We start from the raw sequence: 15,792 nt of genomic DNA, 5'->3' as shown, positions 1-15,792 counted from the left end.
TAGTCACCCTGTGTGATAATTCGATTTTGTCCATTCAAATTTCACATCGCCTTAGTACCCACCGTCAGACAACCTTTGTGCCCACCGTCAGACACCCTTTGTGCCCACCGTCAGACACCCTTTGTGTCCACCTCCAGACACCCTTTGTGTCCACCTCCAGACACCCTTTGTGCCACCTTCAGGCAACTAACCTTGTGCCCACCTTCAGACACCCTTGTGCCCACCTTCAGACACCCTTTGTACCCACCTTCAGGCAACCTTTGTGCCCACTTTCAGACACCCTTTGTGCCCACCTTCTGACAACCTTTGCGCCTACCTTCAGACAACCTTTTTGCCCACCTTCAGACAACCTTTGCACCCACCTTCAGACAACTAACCTTTGTGCTCACCTTCAGGCAACTAACCTTTGTGCCCACCTTCAGGCAACTAACCTTGTACCCACCTTCAGGCAACCTTTGTGCCCACCTTCAGGCAACTAACCTTTGTGCCCACCTTCAGGCAACTACCTTTGTGCCCACCTTCAGACACCCTTTGTGCCCACCTTCAGACAACCTTTGTGCCCACCTTCAGACAACCTTTGTGCCCACCTTCAGACAACCTTTGTGCCCACCTTCAGACAACCTTCGTACCCACCTTCAGACAACCTTTGTGCCCACCTTCAGGCAACTACCTTTGTGCCCACCTTCAGACAACTAACCTTGTACCCACCTTCAGGCAACTAACCTTTGTGCCTACCTTCAGACAACCTTTTTGCCCACCTTCAGGCAACCTTTGTGCCCACCTTCAGACAACTAACCTTGTACCCACCTTCAGGCAACTACCTTTGTGCCTACCCTCAGGCAACTACCTTTGTGCCCACCTTCAGACAACCTTTGTGCCCACCTTCAGGCAACCTTTGTACCCACCTTCAGGCAACCTTTGTGCCCACCTTCAGGTAACCTTTGTGCCCACCTTCAGACAACCTTTGTGCCCACCTTCAGACAACCTTTGTGCCCTCTTTCAGGCAACCTTTGTACCCACCTTCAGACAACTAACCTTTGTGCCCACCTTCAGGCAACTAACTTTGTACCCACCTTCAGGTAACTACCTTTGTGCCTACCCTCAGGCAACTAGGCTACCTTTGTGCCCACCTTCAGACAACCTTTGTGCCCAACTTCAGACAACCTTCGTACCCACCTTCAGACACCCATTGTGCCCACCTTTAGGCAACCTTTGTGCCCACCTTCAGACAACCTTTGTGCCCACCTTCAGACAACCTTTGTGCCCACCTTCAGACAACCTTCGTACCCACCTTCAGACAACCTTTGTGCCCACCTTCAGACAACCTTTGTGCCTACCTTCAGACAACCTTTTTGCCCACCTTCAGACAACCTTTGTGCCCGCCTTCAGACAACCTTTGTGCCCACCTTCAGACAACCTTTGTGCCTACCTTCAGACAACCTTTTTGCCCACCTTCAGGCAACTACCTTTGTGCCTACCCTCAGGCAACTACCTTTGTGCCCACCTTCAGACAACCTTTGTGCCCACCTTCAGACACCCTTTGTGCCCACCTTCAGACAACATTTGTGCCTACCTTCAGACAACCTTTTTGCCCACCTTCAGACAACCTTTGTACCCACCTTCAGACAACTCACCTTTGTGCCCACCTTTAGGCAACTAACCTTTGTGCCCACTTTCAGGCACCTTTTGTGCCCACCTTCAGACACCCTTTGTGCCCACCTCCACGCAACTAACCTTCTTCATACACCCTTTGTGCCAACCTCCACGCAACTAACCTTTGTGCCCACCTTCAGATAGAGCTCGACCAATATCACTTTTTCAGGCCGATACCGATATTTATGAAATTTTTGGGCCGATACCGATATATATCGGCCGATATATATCAGCTACGAAAAATTTGTTACTAACAAATTTATTAAGCAACAAACCAGTCCAAGAAAGTTTATGCATTTGTTGCTGTAATGGAAAAATCATTCTTAACACTAATCACAAAAAAACATGAGAAAAAAAAACAAAAAAGAAACAACCTAGGCCTCGAAATTCGTTTTTGTTGACGGCGGACAAACGTGTCCGGTTTGAATTCTTCGCCATTTAAGAGCTATGGCTATTGGCTACGGTTTGGAAAGCTTTTTAAAATTTTAGCGAAGGTTTTCATCAGACCAACGAGGTGCGCTTGGAGAGTCACAGCGCCGTGTAGCTGCAATACGCCGCATAATTGATTAACTTCTACCGAACGAGGTCGTGTGGATTTTTGCGTCACAAATTGGACATGAGTCATGCTTTGGACACGAGTCGGAAAACTTCTACACTACCGCTACTATTTTCTGCTGTGCAAAGTCACTTGGTATTTTTCTTTAGGTATATTTTTGCGTGTTATGTGAGCAAAAGTAAATTTTCCATGGGCCTTTTCTTTCTTACTCTAATACCAAAACTTAACAAATTTTGCTTCATCTTGCTGTAATAGGCTACTCGTATAATCTAATTTAGTAACCAACCTTGCCTTATCAATATTATTCGGAGATCAAAGCCAGACATTGTGACGTAAGACTTAAACTAAGTTGCGCGTGCTCCCATCGATTCTTAGCGAAAAATTCACTTTTGTTACGTTGATTCAATGTCATCAATCGTTAAAGCAATGTAAAAATCGAACGTTTTTCTGCTTGAATGGAAAGGGATACAGTATTAACATTTTCTAGATGCGCGCACTAGAATGAGCGGGAAATTATATTCTCGCAACAATAATATTGTTCGTGCTATGCAAGCACGTATGAGCAACTTGTGTTTGTTCTTCTAAAGGCATTTATGGCTGGTTTTGAGTGTGCTTTTGCTGGCCGATGTTTATCGGCGAAAAATAGCCGATACAATATATCGGCTACACCTGATATCGGCCGATACATATCGGCTGACCGATATATCGGTCGAGCTCTACCTTCAGACACCCTTTGTGCCCACCTTCAGGCAACCTTTGTGCCCACCTTCAGACACCCTTTGTGCCCACCTTCAGACAACTAACCTTTGTACCCACCTTCAGACAAGCTTTGTGCCCACCTTCAGGCAACCTTTGTGCCCACCTTCAGACAACCTTTGTGCCCACCTTCAGACAACTAACCTTTGTGCCCACCTTCAGGCAACTAACCTTTGTGCCCACCTTCAGACAACCTTTGTGCCCACCTTCAGACAACCTTTGTGCCCACCTTCAGACAACCTTTGTGCCCACCTTCAGACAACCTTTGTGCCCACCTTCAGACAACTAACCTGTGTGCCCACCTTCAGGCAACTAACCTTTGTGCCCACCTTCAGACAACCTTTGTGCCCACCTTCAGGCAACTAACCTTTGTGCCCACCTTCAGACAACTAACCTTTGTGCCCACCTTCAGACAACCTTTGTGCCCACCTCCAGGCAACTAACCTTTGTGCCCACCTTCAGACAACCTTTGTGCCCACCTTCAGACTACCTTTGTGCCCACCTTCAGGCAAACTTTGTGCCCACCTTCAGACAACCTTTGTGCCCACCTTCAGACAACCTTTGTGCCCACCCTCAGACAACCTTTGTGCCCACCTTCAGGCAACCTTTGTGCCCACCTTCAGGCAACCTTTGTGCCCACCTTCAGGCAACTAACCTTTGTGCCAACCTTCAGACAACCTTTGTGCCAACCTTCAGACAACCTTTGTGCCCACCTTCAGGCAACTAACCTTAGTGCCCACCTTCAGACAACCTTTGTACCCACCTTCCGACAACCTTTGTGCCCACCTTCAGACAACCTTTGTGCCCACCTTCAGACAACTAACCTTTGTGCCCACCTTCAGGCAACTACCTTTGTGCCCACCTTCAGACAACCTTTGTGCCCACCTTCAGACAACCTTTGTGCCCACCTTCAGACAACCTTTGTGCCCACCCTCAGACAACCTTTGTGCCCACCTTCAGGCAACCTTTGTGCCCACCTTCAGGCAACCTTTGTGCCCACCTTCAGGCAACTAACCTTTGTGCCAACCTTCAGACAACCTTTGTGCCAACCTTCAGACAACCTTTGTGCCCACCTTCAGGCAACTAACCTTAGTGCCCACCTTCAGACAACCTTTGTACCCACCTTCCGACAACCTTTGTGCCCACCTTCAGACAACCTTTGTGCCCACCTTCAGACAACTAACCTTTGTGCCCACCTTCAGGCAACTACCTTTGTGCCCACCTTCAGACAACCTTTGTGCCCGCCTTCAGGCAACTACCTTTGTGCCCACCTTCAGACAACCTTTGTGCCCGCCTTCAGGCAACTAACCTTTGTGCCCACCTTCAGACAACCTTTGTGCCCGCCTTCAGACAACCTTTGTGCCCACCTTCAGACAACTAACCTTTGTGCCCACCTTCAGGCAACTACCTTTGTGCCCACCTTCAGGCAACTACCTTTGTGCCCACCTTCAGACAACCTTTGTGCCCACCTTCAGACAACTAACCTTTGTGCCCACCTTCAGGTAACTACCTTTGTGCCCACCTTCAGACAACCTTTGTGCCCACCTTCAGTCAACTAACCTATGTGCCCACCTACAGGCATGTCATTAGGTCTTGAGATACATGCTCTTGTCGAACCTATGTTCTTATTCGCTTCGTGCATGATCGTCATGAGTCACGTCACCACAGTCACCATGCGTCAAGTAACCACGGTCACCATGATTTAAGTATCCATGGACTCAAATATTCATGATTGCTTTGTCATAATAATTAATCACAAAGAACTATGTTGATGATAATAAACGACAGTATTGTTGACAAATAATTGCATATTTGGTGACCCCGTTGGTATTCAGGGAGTGAACCCCGTTGCCATGGGAAAGTGCCGGGCTCGCCAGCAGACTCTAGATGAGGAGAAGGCGGCTGCTTGCTTGGTCATTCATGGCGACGCCTCCATCGCTGGACAAGGTATGTTGTCACTTGTCATGACGTCACTGGACTGCCATTTGTTGCCTCCTCCGTGTGATGGTTGGCATGGCAACGATGATTTCTAACCTCAGTTTTAATATTGCAGGTGTCGTTATGGAATGCATGAACATGTCAAAGCTACCCATGTTCACAGTTGGAGGAACTATCCATTTGATTGTGAACAACCAAGTTGGATTCACAACTACGTCAGACTTGGGGAGGTCCAGCCGATATGCAAGTGACATTGGTAGGTCTTCTCCCGTTGCTATGACAACGTTACCGCGCTGAGCATTGTCTTGAAACGGAGGAAGCGTCGATTTTTTAAGTATATAAACTTAATTTGATTACTTCTTCTGGTATCATAAAATTGCAAACATAATTAGTACACGGTTGTTACATAATTATCAAATGAAATGTGAGGCTCCTTGTTGTTCGATGACGCTGGTGGGAAAGTTTAAAGTGTAAATTGTATCAAGGGAAGATGATCGGATGTCCTGTGCTCCATGTGAATGGAGATAACCCGGAGATGGTTTGGAGAGGGGCAGAAATAGCCGTCCAATATCGTACCAAGTACAGAAGGTTGGTTGGTGTTGTTAAAATCTTGTGATTTGGTGTGTTTGAGAACCGTGGATAAAGAACTGTAACTGCAAAACCCATCTGTGCGATGGTCATCAGCGTGATACTCATCAACACAATACTTATCAGTGCGATGCTCATCAGCATGATACTTATCAGTGCAATACTCATCAGCATGATACTTATCAGAACGATGCTCATCAGTATGATACTTGTCAGCATGATACTCATCAGCATAATGCCCATCACCGCAATGCCCATCACCGCGATGCCCATCACCGCGATACCCATCACAGCGATACCCATCACCGCGATACCCATCACCGCGATACCCATCACCGCGATACCCATCACCACAATTAGGGGTGTTCAATTTCGATTATTTGAATATTCGAAATTCAATTTGTTTTCGATTTCCGAATTTCGATTTCGAATGTCACAACTATTCACCTAACTGCAAAATGTGATTTTATTGAAAGAAACGACATGAAAATTCTCTAGAAAACGCGAAAAAAAGCCATGAAAATTTGCGAAAAAAGAACACAAAATAACGTCTACAGCTCCAGGCGGCCGTCTTTAAATGTAGCGAACCTAGCAAACCTCGCAAACCTAGCAAACGTAGCAAACCTAGCAAACGTCGCAAACCTAGCAAACGTAGCAAACCTCGCAAACCACAAGGTTGCCAGATGGTATTTTTTATTGTATTCTTTTAAATTTCTTGGCTTTTTATTTATCGGGTGCATGTTTTTTAAAACCCTTTTGAACAAGTTACTTGTTTAGTGTTGATGTTGCAGAAGTTCTATTCTCATCTATAAAAAGATATCAAAATCTCTGCTTTGTTGGGTATGGTTAGTTTTGATATAAATACATTTAAAGCAATGCCTTTGCGATCAACATTTGTGAGATAGCCTATTGCAAGTTAATATTAACGCAATATTTAGTAGTCAGACATTCGGGAATCAGTACTCCATCCCTTAATTAGCATGGTTGTGTGAGTTCACTAATTACTGGTTTTCTAAAAACCGGGCTGCAGACGATAAATAAAACCAAAAGTTTAATTTGAGGCTTTGTAGCTGATAATGCACACCTCAGATCGGCTTCACAATCAATAAGTTTGTTTCGATGTTTTGTTTTTATGTTCAAAAGTGTAGAAAAGCCACTCTCGCACAGATAAGTAGACGAAAACGGAAGAAGTGTGCGTATCGTGCAAATATTCAATCCAAAAATCAGTTAGTGGCATTGCTTCATAATCGTCTTTTGCAGTGGAGTTACACTTTATTTCCAAGAATTCCTCTTGCAAACCGTCGGGAAGAATGTCCTCGTTAACACGAAAGAGATTTCTTGTCATCTTCCATTCTGGAAGGTCGGTGTCACCCAAGTCTGGGAAATAGCGTTCGAATTCTTGTTTCAAAAGCTGAAGGTGAGCCTCCACTTCAGCCTTAAGCTCACCTTCCAGTTCAAGTTGCTTTTTGTCAAGTGCAGTATCTAGGTTGGGAAATGAAGCTGCATTTCCTATTTGTATTCGGTGGTGCCACAACCCCAGCTTTGCCACAAATGCTCGAATGGAATCATAGCTATTAATTCGGTCAGTATTTCTGCCCTGCAAGAGCGGATTTAAGTTATTGAGGGCCTCGAAAATGTCCACGAGGTATGCCAACTCCAGCTGAAACTTCTCCGATGAAAATGGCAGAAGGAGATCTTGCTTCCCATGAGCTTCCAAAAATAGCATCAGTTCATCTCTCATTTCATACACGCGGGCTAACATATTACCTTTCGATAACCAACGAACAGATGTATGGAAAAGGAGAGTCTCATGGTTCGAATCCATATCCTTGCACAGCTTGGTAAACAGTCTCTTATTGACGGCACTGGTTTTGACGAAGTTGACGGCTCGTATGATTACTGTAGGCCTAAGCTTATCTTTCATTGCAGCTGGTAGAGTCCTGGAGGCCAGAGCCTCACGGTGAATCACGCAGTGAGATCCAATAGCATTGGGACTTTTTTGCTTTATCCTGGCAATAAATCCACTTCTAGATGGTCAGCACGTTACAGCAATGATAACGTAACAATGCATCAATTGTTACGATTGGTTATATTTTATCGTTCGACATTTCATACCGACGGTTGCGGTCAATTGACATCATGGCAAGACTACAACCTACCGGCACTAGACTAAATTAAACTATTTCATTACGACCCCAAAATTTCATTACGCGACGTTTAGTCACATGCGTTTAGTCACATAGTTTGAGATCGCTCGCGCCCCCCTTGTGAACCTTTCGCGCCCCCCAGTTTAAGCACCGCTGATCTATTGTTTTATGTATCAATATTCAATACAACATAAAAAGTTGCCCCCACACAGAAATATGCGTGGGGGCCTGGCACCCACGCAGGCCCGTAGCCAGCCAGGGGGGCCTCGCCCCCCTGAAAAAAATTTTGCCCCCTTTGGCAAAATCTCAACATTCTCGAGCAACAGCTACATTGCTACAATTATAATGATTTTGCCCATTTAAATTTTTTCTCCCCCTCCCCCTTAAAAAAAAAGTTGCCCCCCTTGCTCTGCGGTCTGGCTACGGCCCTGCCCCCACGGCTTAGGCGCCTATGGATTCGGTAAAAAATGGATAAAACTGCGACAAAGCTCAGCCTACACTTTCTGCTATTGCACAACCTAGCTAGTAGCTATCTTCATTCTTGAGAGAAATTTGGCATTAAGAATGCCAACCTGGCATCCCTGGTGCAGGACTGCCCGTTGGACCCGCGAGAGCGTGTGGTAGTTACGTGATCGTCGATGCGCATGCGTCAGTCTTTTTTCGCTTGCAAAATGCGACAAGACAGATTTCGCGCCACTCGCGTTACTTTCAACCGCGTTCAGCCGAAAGGGCTGCTATAATTTCGAATATGTCCGATACGAAAAACGAATTTCGAATATCACCATAATCGAAATCGAATCAAATCGAAAATCGAAATTGAACACCCCTAACCAGCCCTCGAAATTAGCTTCCATCTACGACGGCAAAAACATTGCCGTCGCCAAATCAACAAACCTTGGGTTGCGGCGGCAATCGCCGTATGCTGTAATCAAAAAAAAAAAAATAGCCCAGAGCATCACACACGCTATTTTATACGCTGACAATGCTCTTGCGAACTGTAAAAAATTTGCAACCTTATAAATACTGGCTTATTGTTACGCAAAAGTTATTCTTTCATCGAATGCTTATTTTTGACCGGTGTCGTTGCGAATATAAAAAGTGATACAAAATTGGATAAATGGTTCTTCGGCAGTAAAGAAAAGTAATGCTTCCGATCATATGGCATCGCGCGTTCATGAACGGGCAGTTTTGCGTCTTCAAGTATTCCAGTGACAACGCGACAACCTCGTCCTCCGATGATTCCGATTCTGACTAGTTCTTTATCCAACAGACTTTGTGTTGCTCGCAGTATCCTAATTGTGCCGAAATTATGTTAGTGTACTCACTGTACTGTATACGTAAACCGAGGCAATCTTCTCGCAGGGAGCTATTGATTTGTTATCGGTACCTGACTGAGCAATTAACGTTATTTCATGATAATTTAACGTCGCTAGATGTCGAATTAATGTAAAACAAACATAAATATCTTATTGGGCATTGTTGTTACGCGATATAACTCGCCGGAAAAATTAAATCGACTTGTGCTGACTCGAACGTTGAATCAACCCAAAATTAACTTACTTTTCCCCCCCCCAATGAGTTATAACGTGAATCACCGTAACAGCGTGCGTATCACGTTGATCGCTTTATCGCTACTTTTGGTATCATTACATCACAACAAATCAAACAGTGCGGTCGTGATAGACTATTCGATTATTTTTTTCACTTCTCGTTTTGCATGTTTTGGTACAATTTTTTCGTAATAAACGTTCACAGCAATTGCCGAGGCAATTTCAACTTTTGCCGTTTGGCCTCGTCAACATTTTTGCGAAGTAAAAATATGCTAATTTTGAAGACTGTGTGAGTGTTCACAGCAAGTAAAATAGTCCGAGGTGAGGTCTTGGTGCGATGTTTCTGCGATTAAACTCACGCTGCGAGTAAATCAAACAGGAAGAAATTTTGAAAAATTTTTGTCCTAATCAAGTGCTCATTTTGCGACGGCATTTTTATTGCCGTAACAGAATGGCCATTATGACGTTTGCGGCGGCATTTACCACGGCAATTGCCGTGTGCTGCCGCTAATTTCGAGGACTGCCTAACCACGATACTCATCACCACGATACCCATCACCACGATACCCATCAACGTGATACTGATCACTGCAATACCCTTCAATGCCATGCTCATTGGCGCGATACTCATCACCTCGATGATCATCAGCACGATACCCATCAGAGTGATACTTTTAAGTGCAATGATCTTCAGCACGATACTCATCAGCGCGATTCTCATTAGGGTGATGCTTCTCAGCACAATCTTTACCAGCGCAATTGTCATCAATGTGATGATCATTAGCGCGATACTGATAGCTTGTTGTGGTTGATTGAGTGCTCCGACACTAAGATAGTTTTACTAATCGTTTGCACAATTACGTTATTTTAGTTTTCTTCATTATTGTGCTCAAAACGAATGATACATTGTTACTTATCAGCGTGATACTCATCAGCATGATACTCAGCTAATACCCATCAACACGCTGCACATCAACACGATACTCATCAAGACTATACTCATCAACGCGATACTAATCATTGCAATACCCTTCAACGCGATGCTCATTAGCGCGATACTCATCACTGCGATGATCATCAGCATGATACCCATCAGCGTGATACCCATCACCGCGATGCTTTTAAGTGCAATGATCTTTAGTACAATGATCCTCAGCATGATGCTTATCAGCGTGATACTCATCAGCGCGTCACTCATCAGTGCGATACTCATCAGCGCGATACTCATCAGCGTGATGCTTATCAGCACATTTTTACCATGCGCAATGTTTATCAACACGTGGTTCTCATCAGTGTGATGATCATTGATCATTAGCACAATACTGATAGCTTGTTGTGGTTGATTGAGTGCTCCGACACCAAGATAGTTTTACTAATCTTTTGCACAATTACGTTATTTTAGTTTTCTTCATTATTGTAATCAAAACGAATGATACATTGATACTTATCAGCGTGATACTTATCAGCATGATACTCATCCAATACCCATCAACACGATACTCATCAATGCGATACTAATCATTGCAATACCCTTCAACGTGATACTCATCACTGCGATGATCATCAGCATAATACCCATCAGCGCGATGCATGATACTCAGTGCGATACTCATCAGTGCAATACTCATCAGTGCGATACTCATCAGCGCGATACTCATCAGCGCGATACTAATCAGCGCGATGCTCATCAGCGTGATGCTTATCAGCGTGATACTCATCAGCACCAGGGCTGCGATTTTTGCCTTTTTCGGTGACGAGGTCACTCGACACACGCCATCACTATTCGACAAACGCCGTGCCTTACGAAAAAAAAAAACTGAGAGAGGACTAAACGTCGTCAGGTTGAGGAACAATCGGGGGGGGGGGACATCACGTGATGCAATCATAAGAGTGCTGACTTACGTAAACTTTCTTGCGCCAGGTACTTCAAAGCAAAGTCTAAAAGCCTCGATTCACACGAGAAACTCCCAAGGCGTCAGCGCCGCCATTTTCAACACTGCGGGAGAATGCTTTGATCGAAGTTCCAACGCCTGGCATCAAACATTTCGCCACACACATTTTGCGCTATTCGACACAACGGGTTTCTTTTATAGATAAAATAACCGAAGTAGGCTACTTTAATTGTCAACGTGTTTGCAAGTTTGGATTTATGTCTGACTTATGCACTTGTTGTTCCAAGATTGCAGAAATGTTTTGCAATGTGAATAAAGAATAGTAGACAGATAAACACGGCTGCAACTTGACTTCCATCCACTAAAAGGGTTTCTGTGATTACGTAATGAGCGATTTTGCATTCACAAAAGCACACAACCCAGCTGGCAAAACCCGTCGTTTTTACATTGATTCAACGTTTGCAGACGATTCAACGTCTGCAGACGTTGAATCGAAAAAATGAGAAGCGAAAAATATACTAGAGTAGTCTATCACGAGTCACGACCGCACTGTTTGATTTGTAGTGATGTAATAATACCAAAAGTAGCGATACGCACGCTGTTACGTTAAATCATTAAATAACTCAGGGAGAAAAGTATGTTAATTTTGGGTTGATTCAACGTTCGAGTCAGCACAAATCTATTTAATTTTACTGGCGGGTTACATTGCGTACCCAGACAGCAAAAATCATCATTTTTACATTGATTCAACGTCTACAGACGTTAAGTCAATGCAAAAATAACGAATTTTACTGCCTGCGTAACAATGCCCAAGAAGAAATTTACGTTTGTTTTACATTAATTCGACATCTAGCGACTTTGAATTATCATAAAATAACGTTAATTGTTCAACCAGGTACCGGTAACAAATTAATATCTCACTGCGAGATGATTGCCTCGATTTACGTTTACACTAACATAATTTCGGCACAATTGAGATACTGCGAGCAAACACGAGTCTGTTTGATAAAGAACTAGCTGTCAGAATCGGAATCATAAGACGCTGTATGGGAGGATGAAGCTGTCGCATCGTCACTGGCATACTTGAAGACGCAAAACTGCCCGTTCATGAACGCGCAATGCAATATGATCAGAAGCATTATTTTTATTTTCTGCCGAAGAACCGTTTATCCAATTTTGTACTACTTTTTTAACTTGACCCCGTAGCTTTTCTAATTCCGATTTGTTTCCGTCATAAAATTCTTTACAAATTTTGCAAAATACCACACTAACTTTTCCTTCTGTTTGATAATCTATAGCAGGTAAATTCCACTTTTAACTGTATCTTCTTTCACGATGATTTATATTCGCAACGACACCGGTAAACAATAAGCATTCGATGAAAGAATAACTTTTGCGTAACAATAAGCCGGTATTTATAAGGTTGCAAACTTTTTACAGTTCACAAGAGCATTGTCAGCGCATAAAATAGCTTGCGTGATGCTCTGGGCTACCGCCGTGTGACATGCAATGAAGAAGCGCATAAAATTTCTTTTGATTAAACATTAAAGCATACGGCAATTGTCGCAGCAATCCAAGGTGTGTTGATTTGGCGACGGCAATGTTTTTGCCATCGTAGATGGAATCACTCAACCAGCGTGCGATTAAAAACTTAAAGTAAGTGACTCTGATACCACACAACTTGTGTGGTAACTCGCGGCCAAACGCTTACAATATGACTCTTGTGACGTCATATTACTATTCGACAAACAAGCGTAGAATTTTTGGTCGTTCGACAAGAAAGAAAAAATCGCAGCCCTGATCAGCGCGATACTCATCAGCGCGATACTCATCATCGCGATACTCATCAGCGCGATACTCATCAGCACGATACTCATCAGCGCGATACTCATCAGCGCGATACTCATCAGCGCGATACTCATCAGCGCGATACTCATCAGCGTGATGCTTATCAGCACATCTTTACCATGCGCAATGTTCATCAACACGATGTTCATCAGTGTGATGATCATCAGCGCAATACTGATAGCTTGCTGTGGTTGATTGAGTGCTTCGACACTAAGATAGTTTTACTAATCTTTTGCACAATTGCGTTATTTTAGTTTTCTTCATTAACGTGCTCAAAACGAAAAAAAAATAGTGCTAAGTACTAGCTGCAACAATCGATAGTCTACCAGCACGTCAATGAGGGGGGGAAAGGTGGTGAAGCCTTGAAAGCTTTATTATGTAGAAACTAACCACCTGTTGAAACCTTGTGCTGCGAGTTCGCTGTGGTAGTAGCGGATTGCACTGGCTTTCGGATCACAGTTCTCCTGTCATGTACTATGACAAATGTTGTTAAAGCGTCAGTGTGTTGTTGCTTTATGTGGCTCTTGTTTATTTTTGAACTGTTTAGACTTTGACCAAATCTACTTCCCCTTCTGAAAGTCTTCTCGCCTTCATCTTGGTTTAAAATTGAGCCCCCACTAACCAGCACGACTCATTGCAGTGACATCATTGTTGACATGCTGTGCTTTCGACGCTGGGGCCACAACGAGATGGATGACCCCACCTTCACCCAACCCCTCATGTATAATCTGATACAAGATCGGGTTTCAGTTCCTGACTCGTACGCTTCGAGATTAACGGTACTACGACAGTTTATCGAACGACAGTTTATCGAACGACAGTTTATCAAAACGACAGTTTATCGAAACGACAGTTTATCAAACGACAATATATCGAACGACACAGGGCCGTAGCCAGACCGCAGAGCAAAGGGGGCCAACTTTTTTTAGGGCGGGCCGAAAAAATTTAAATGGGCAAAATCATTATAATTGTAGCTGTTGCTCTTGAATGTTGGGATTTTACAAGGGGGGGCGAAATTTTTTTCAGAGGAGCGAGGCCCCCCTGGCCCCCGGCTGGCTACGGGCCTGGAACGACAGTTAATCGAAAACATAACCGTAACCCTTCCTCCAACCACTAACCCCTAACCCTACCCCTTAACTCCCAACCTTTAACCCCTAGCTTCTAGCCCCTTCGATGAATTGTCGTTCGATGAACTGTCGTTTCGATAAACTGTCATTTGATGAACTGTCGTTTCGATGAACTGTCGTTTCGATAAACTGTTGTTTCGATAAACTGTTGTTTCGATGAATTGTCGTTCGATGAACTGTCTTTCGATAAACTGTCGTTCGATGAACTGTCGTTTGATAAATTGTCTTTCGATAAATTGTCGCGTCACGGAGATTAACAGTGAGTGTGTGTCATTGCGCATTCTGCGTGTGTACGATTCTGATGAACCATGGTTGTGTGCAGTCCAGTATTACATCACGTGGTTGTCCTGCAGGAGGATGGCGTCATCGATGACGACCAAATACAAACATGGAAGGATGATCATACCTTGATGTTGAACGCGGCCTTCAGGCGGTGCGAGACCCACGTCCCCTCCTCATCTTATTTGTCTCCCAATTCAAGTTGGGCCAACATGAGTATCCCCAAAAGCCATCACGTGACCTTATGGGACACTGGCTGTCCTGTGGAGGAGCTCAGGTTTATCGGATCGAAGAGCTCAGAAGTTTCTGAGGAATTTGTAAGTTCCACTATAGTTTGACCTTTCTGCCGTTGTGATGTCATTAATGACGCAACAATAATTAAACAAGCTAATAGTTGTAAGGATTTTGACCAAGAACTCCCATAGCTTCACTTGGCATTACTGCGAGCAGACTTATGCCAGTATCGCATTCATTAGTGAAGCTCGACAACCTTTTACTTACACTTTTCATAAGCTGCAAACGTGAAATCTAACCCTTTGTATCAAGAATGTGACGTCGTTTGTCCCTATTTTGTTGTTGCCCTTCAATATTTTGTCTTTGAATTACTTTTCTCAACCTTTCATGTAGCACATGATGAAACGAGAGAGGGATCTTATGAGGTCACAAGAACGCTTTATCACCTTCGTACGTATTATGAAATATTACCAATAAGAATTATACTGAAAAGACATCAACAAACACTTTTATGTATCCCATTCCCACCATGCGTTGCATTGGCAGGAAAGCTTAGAGGTTTAGACGGAAACTAACTTACGTTGCCATGACAGCTGATGCACGATCACTTGAAGAAAAGTCACGCGGACGCTCGTTTGAAGAAGATCGAGATGAATCTGACCGTGGACTGGGCGTTAGCAGAAGCGCTGGCTTTTGGGACTTTACTCAACCAGGGATTCAATGTGCGACTGTGTGGGCAGGACAGTGGGCGCGGCACCTTCAGCCAGCGACATGCCTCGTTGACTTGCCAGGGTAGTGGGCGTTTGCATCAGCCTCTCAACCACATGCACCCTAACCAGACGGCTAAGATCGAGGTACATGCCGGTTACGTTGTTGCCATTGTTCAAAGAGTTGTGCTTGACCATTGTTGTTATAGATTGTGTCCTCGCTTCTCTCGGAAGAGGCGGCTCTCGGCTTTGAGTATGGCGTGAGCATTGAGAGTCCGAATCGATTGGTCGTGTGGGAGGCGCAGTTTGGTGACTTCTTCACCACTGCTCAGGTCATGGTGGACACTTTAGTGATGTCGGGAGAAGCGAAATGGATGTACCAAAGCGGATTAGTGCTCCTCCTGCCCCACGGATACGACGGAGCGGGTCCAGAGCATTCTTCTGCTCGCATCGAAAGATTCCTGCAATCCACAAACAGCAGCGAAACAGGTGATCATCGTCTTCATCATCATCTCTT

General features: G+C 44.4%; 1 protein-coding gene across 2 annotated transcripts in view; it reads left to right on the top strand.

The window, feature by feature from the left end:
- LOC145768407 (2-oxoadipate dehydrogenase complex component E1-like) overlaps positions 1-15,792 on the top strand; it is a 61,573-nt gene that overhangs the window by 32,768 nt on the left and 13,013 nt on the right. The window contains exons 5-11 of one of the 2 annotated variants that reach the window (XM_082579892.1): positions 4,801-4,912; positions 5,019-5,159; positions 5,389-5,491; positions 13,569-13,707; positions 14,409-14,651; positions 15,162-15,422; positions 15,608-15,764. In XM_082579892.1, the coding sequence (XP_082436018.1) occupies positions 4,801-4,912; positions 5,019-5,159; positions 5,389-5,491; positions 13,569-13,707; positions 14,409-14,651; positions 15,162-15,422; positions 15,608-15,764 (1,156 nt within the window). Of the gene's footprint in view, positions 1-4,800; positions 4,913-5,018; positions 5,160-5,388; positions 5,492-13,568; positions 13,708-14,408; positions 14,652-15,161; positions 15,423-15,484; positions 15,765-15,792 lie in introns of both variants that reach the window. The other variant, XM_082579891.1, reaches the window with a different exon arrangement.

This window comes from Aplidium turbinatum, chromosome 4 (genome assembly GCF_918807975.1).
Source record: "Aplidium turbinatum chromosome 4, kaAplTurb1.1, whole genome shotgun sequence".
Classification (NCBI taxonomy): domain Eukaryota; kingdom Metazoa; phylum Chordata; class Ascidiacea; order Aplousobranchia; family Polyclinidae; genus Aplidium; species Aplidium turbinatum.
The sequence above is the reverse complement of the archived record's forward strand: the minus strand, read 5'-3'. Positions and strand labels throughout refer to the sequence as shown.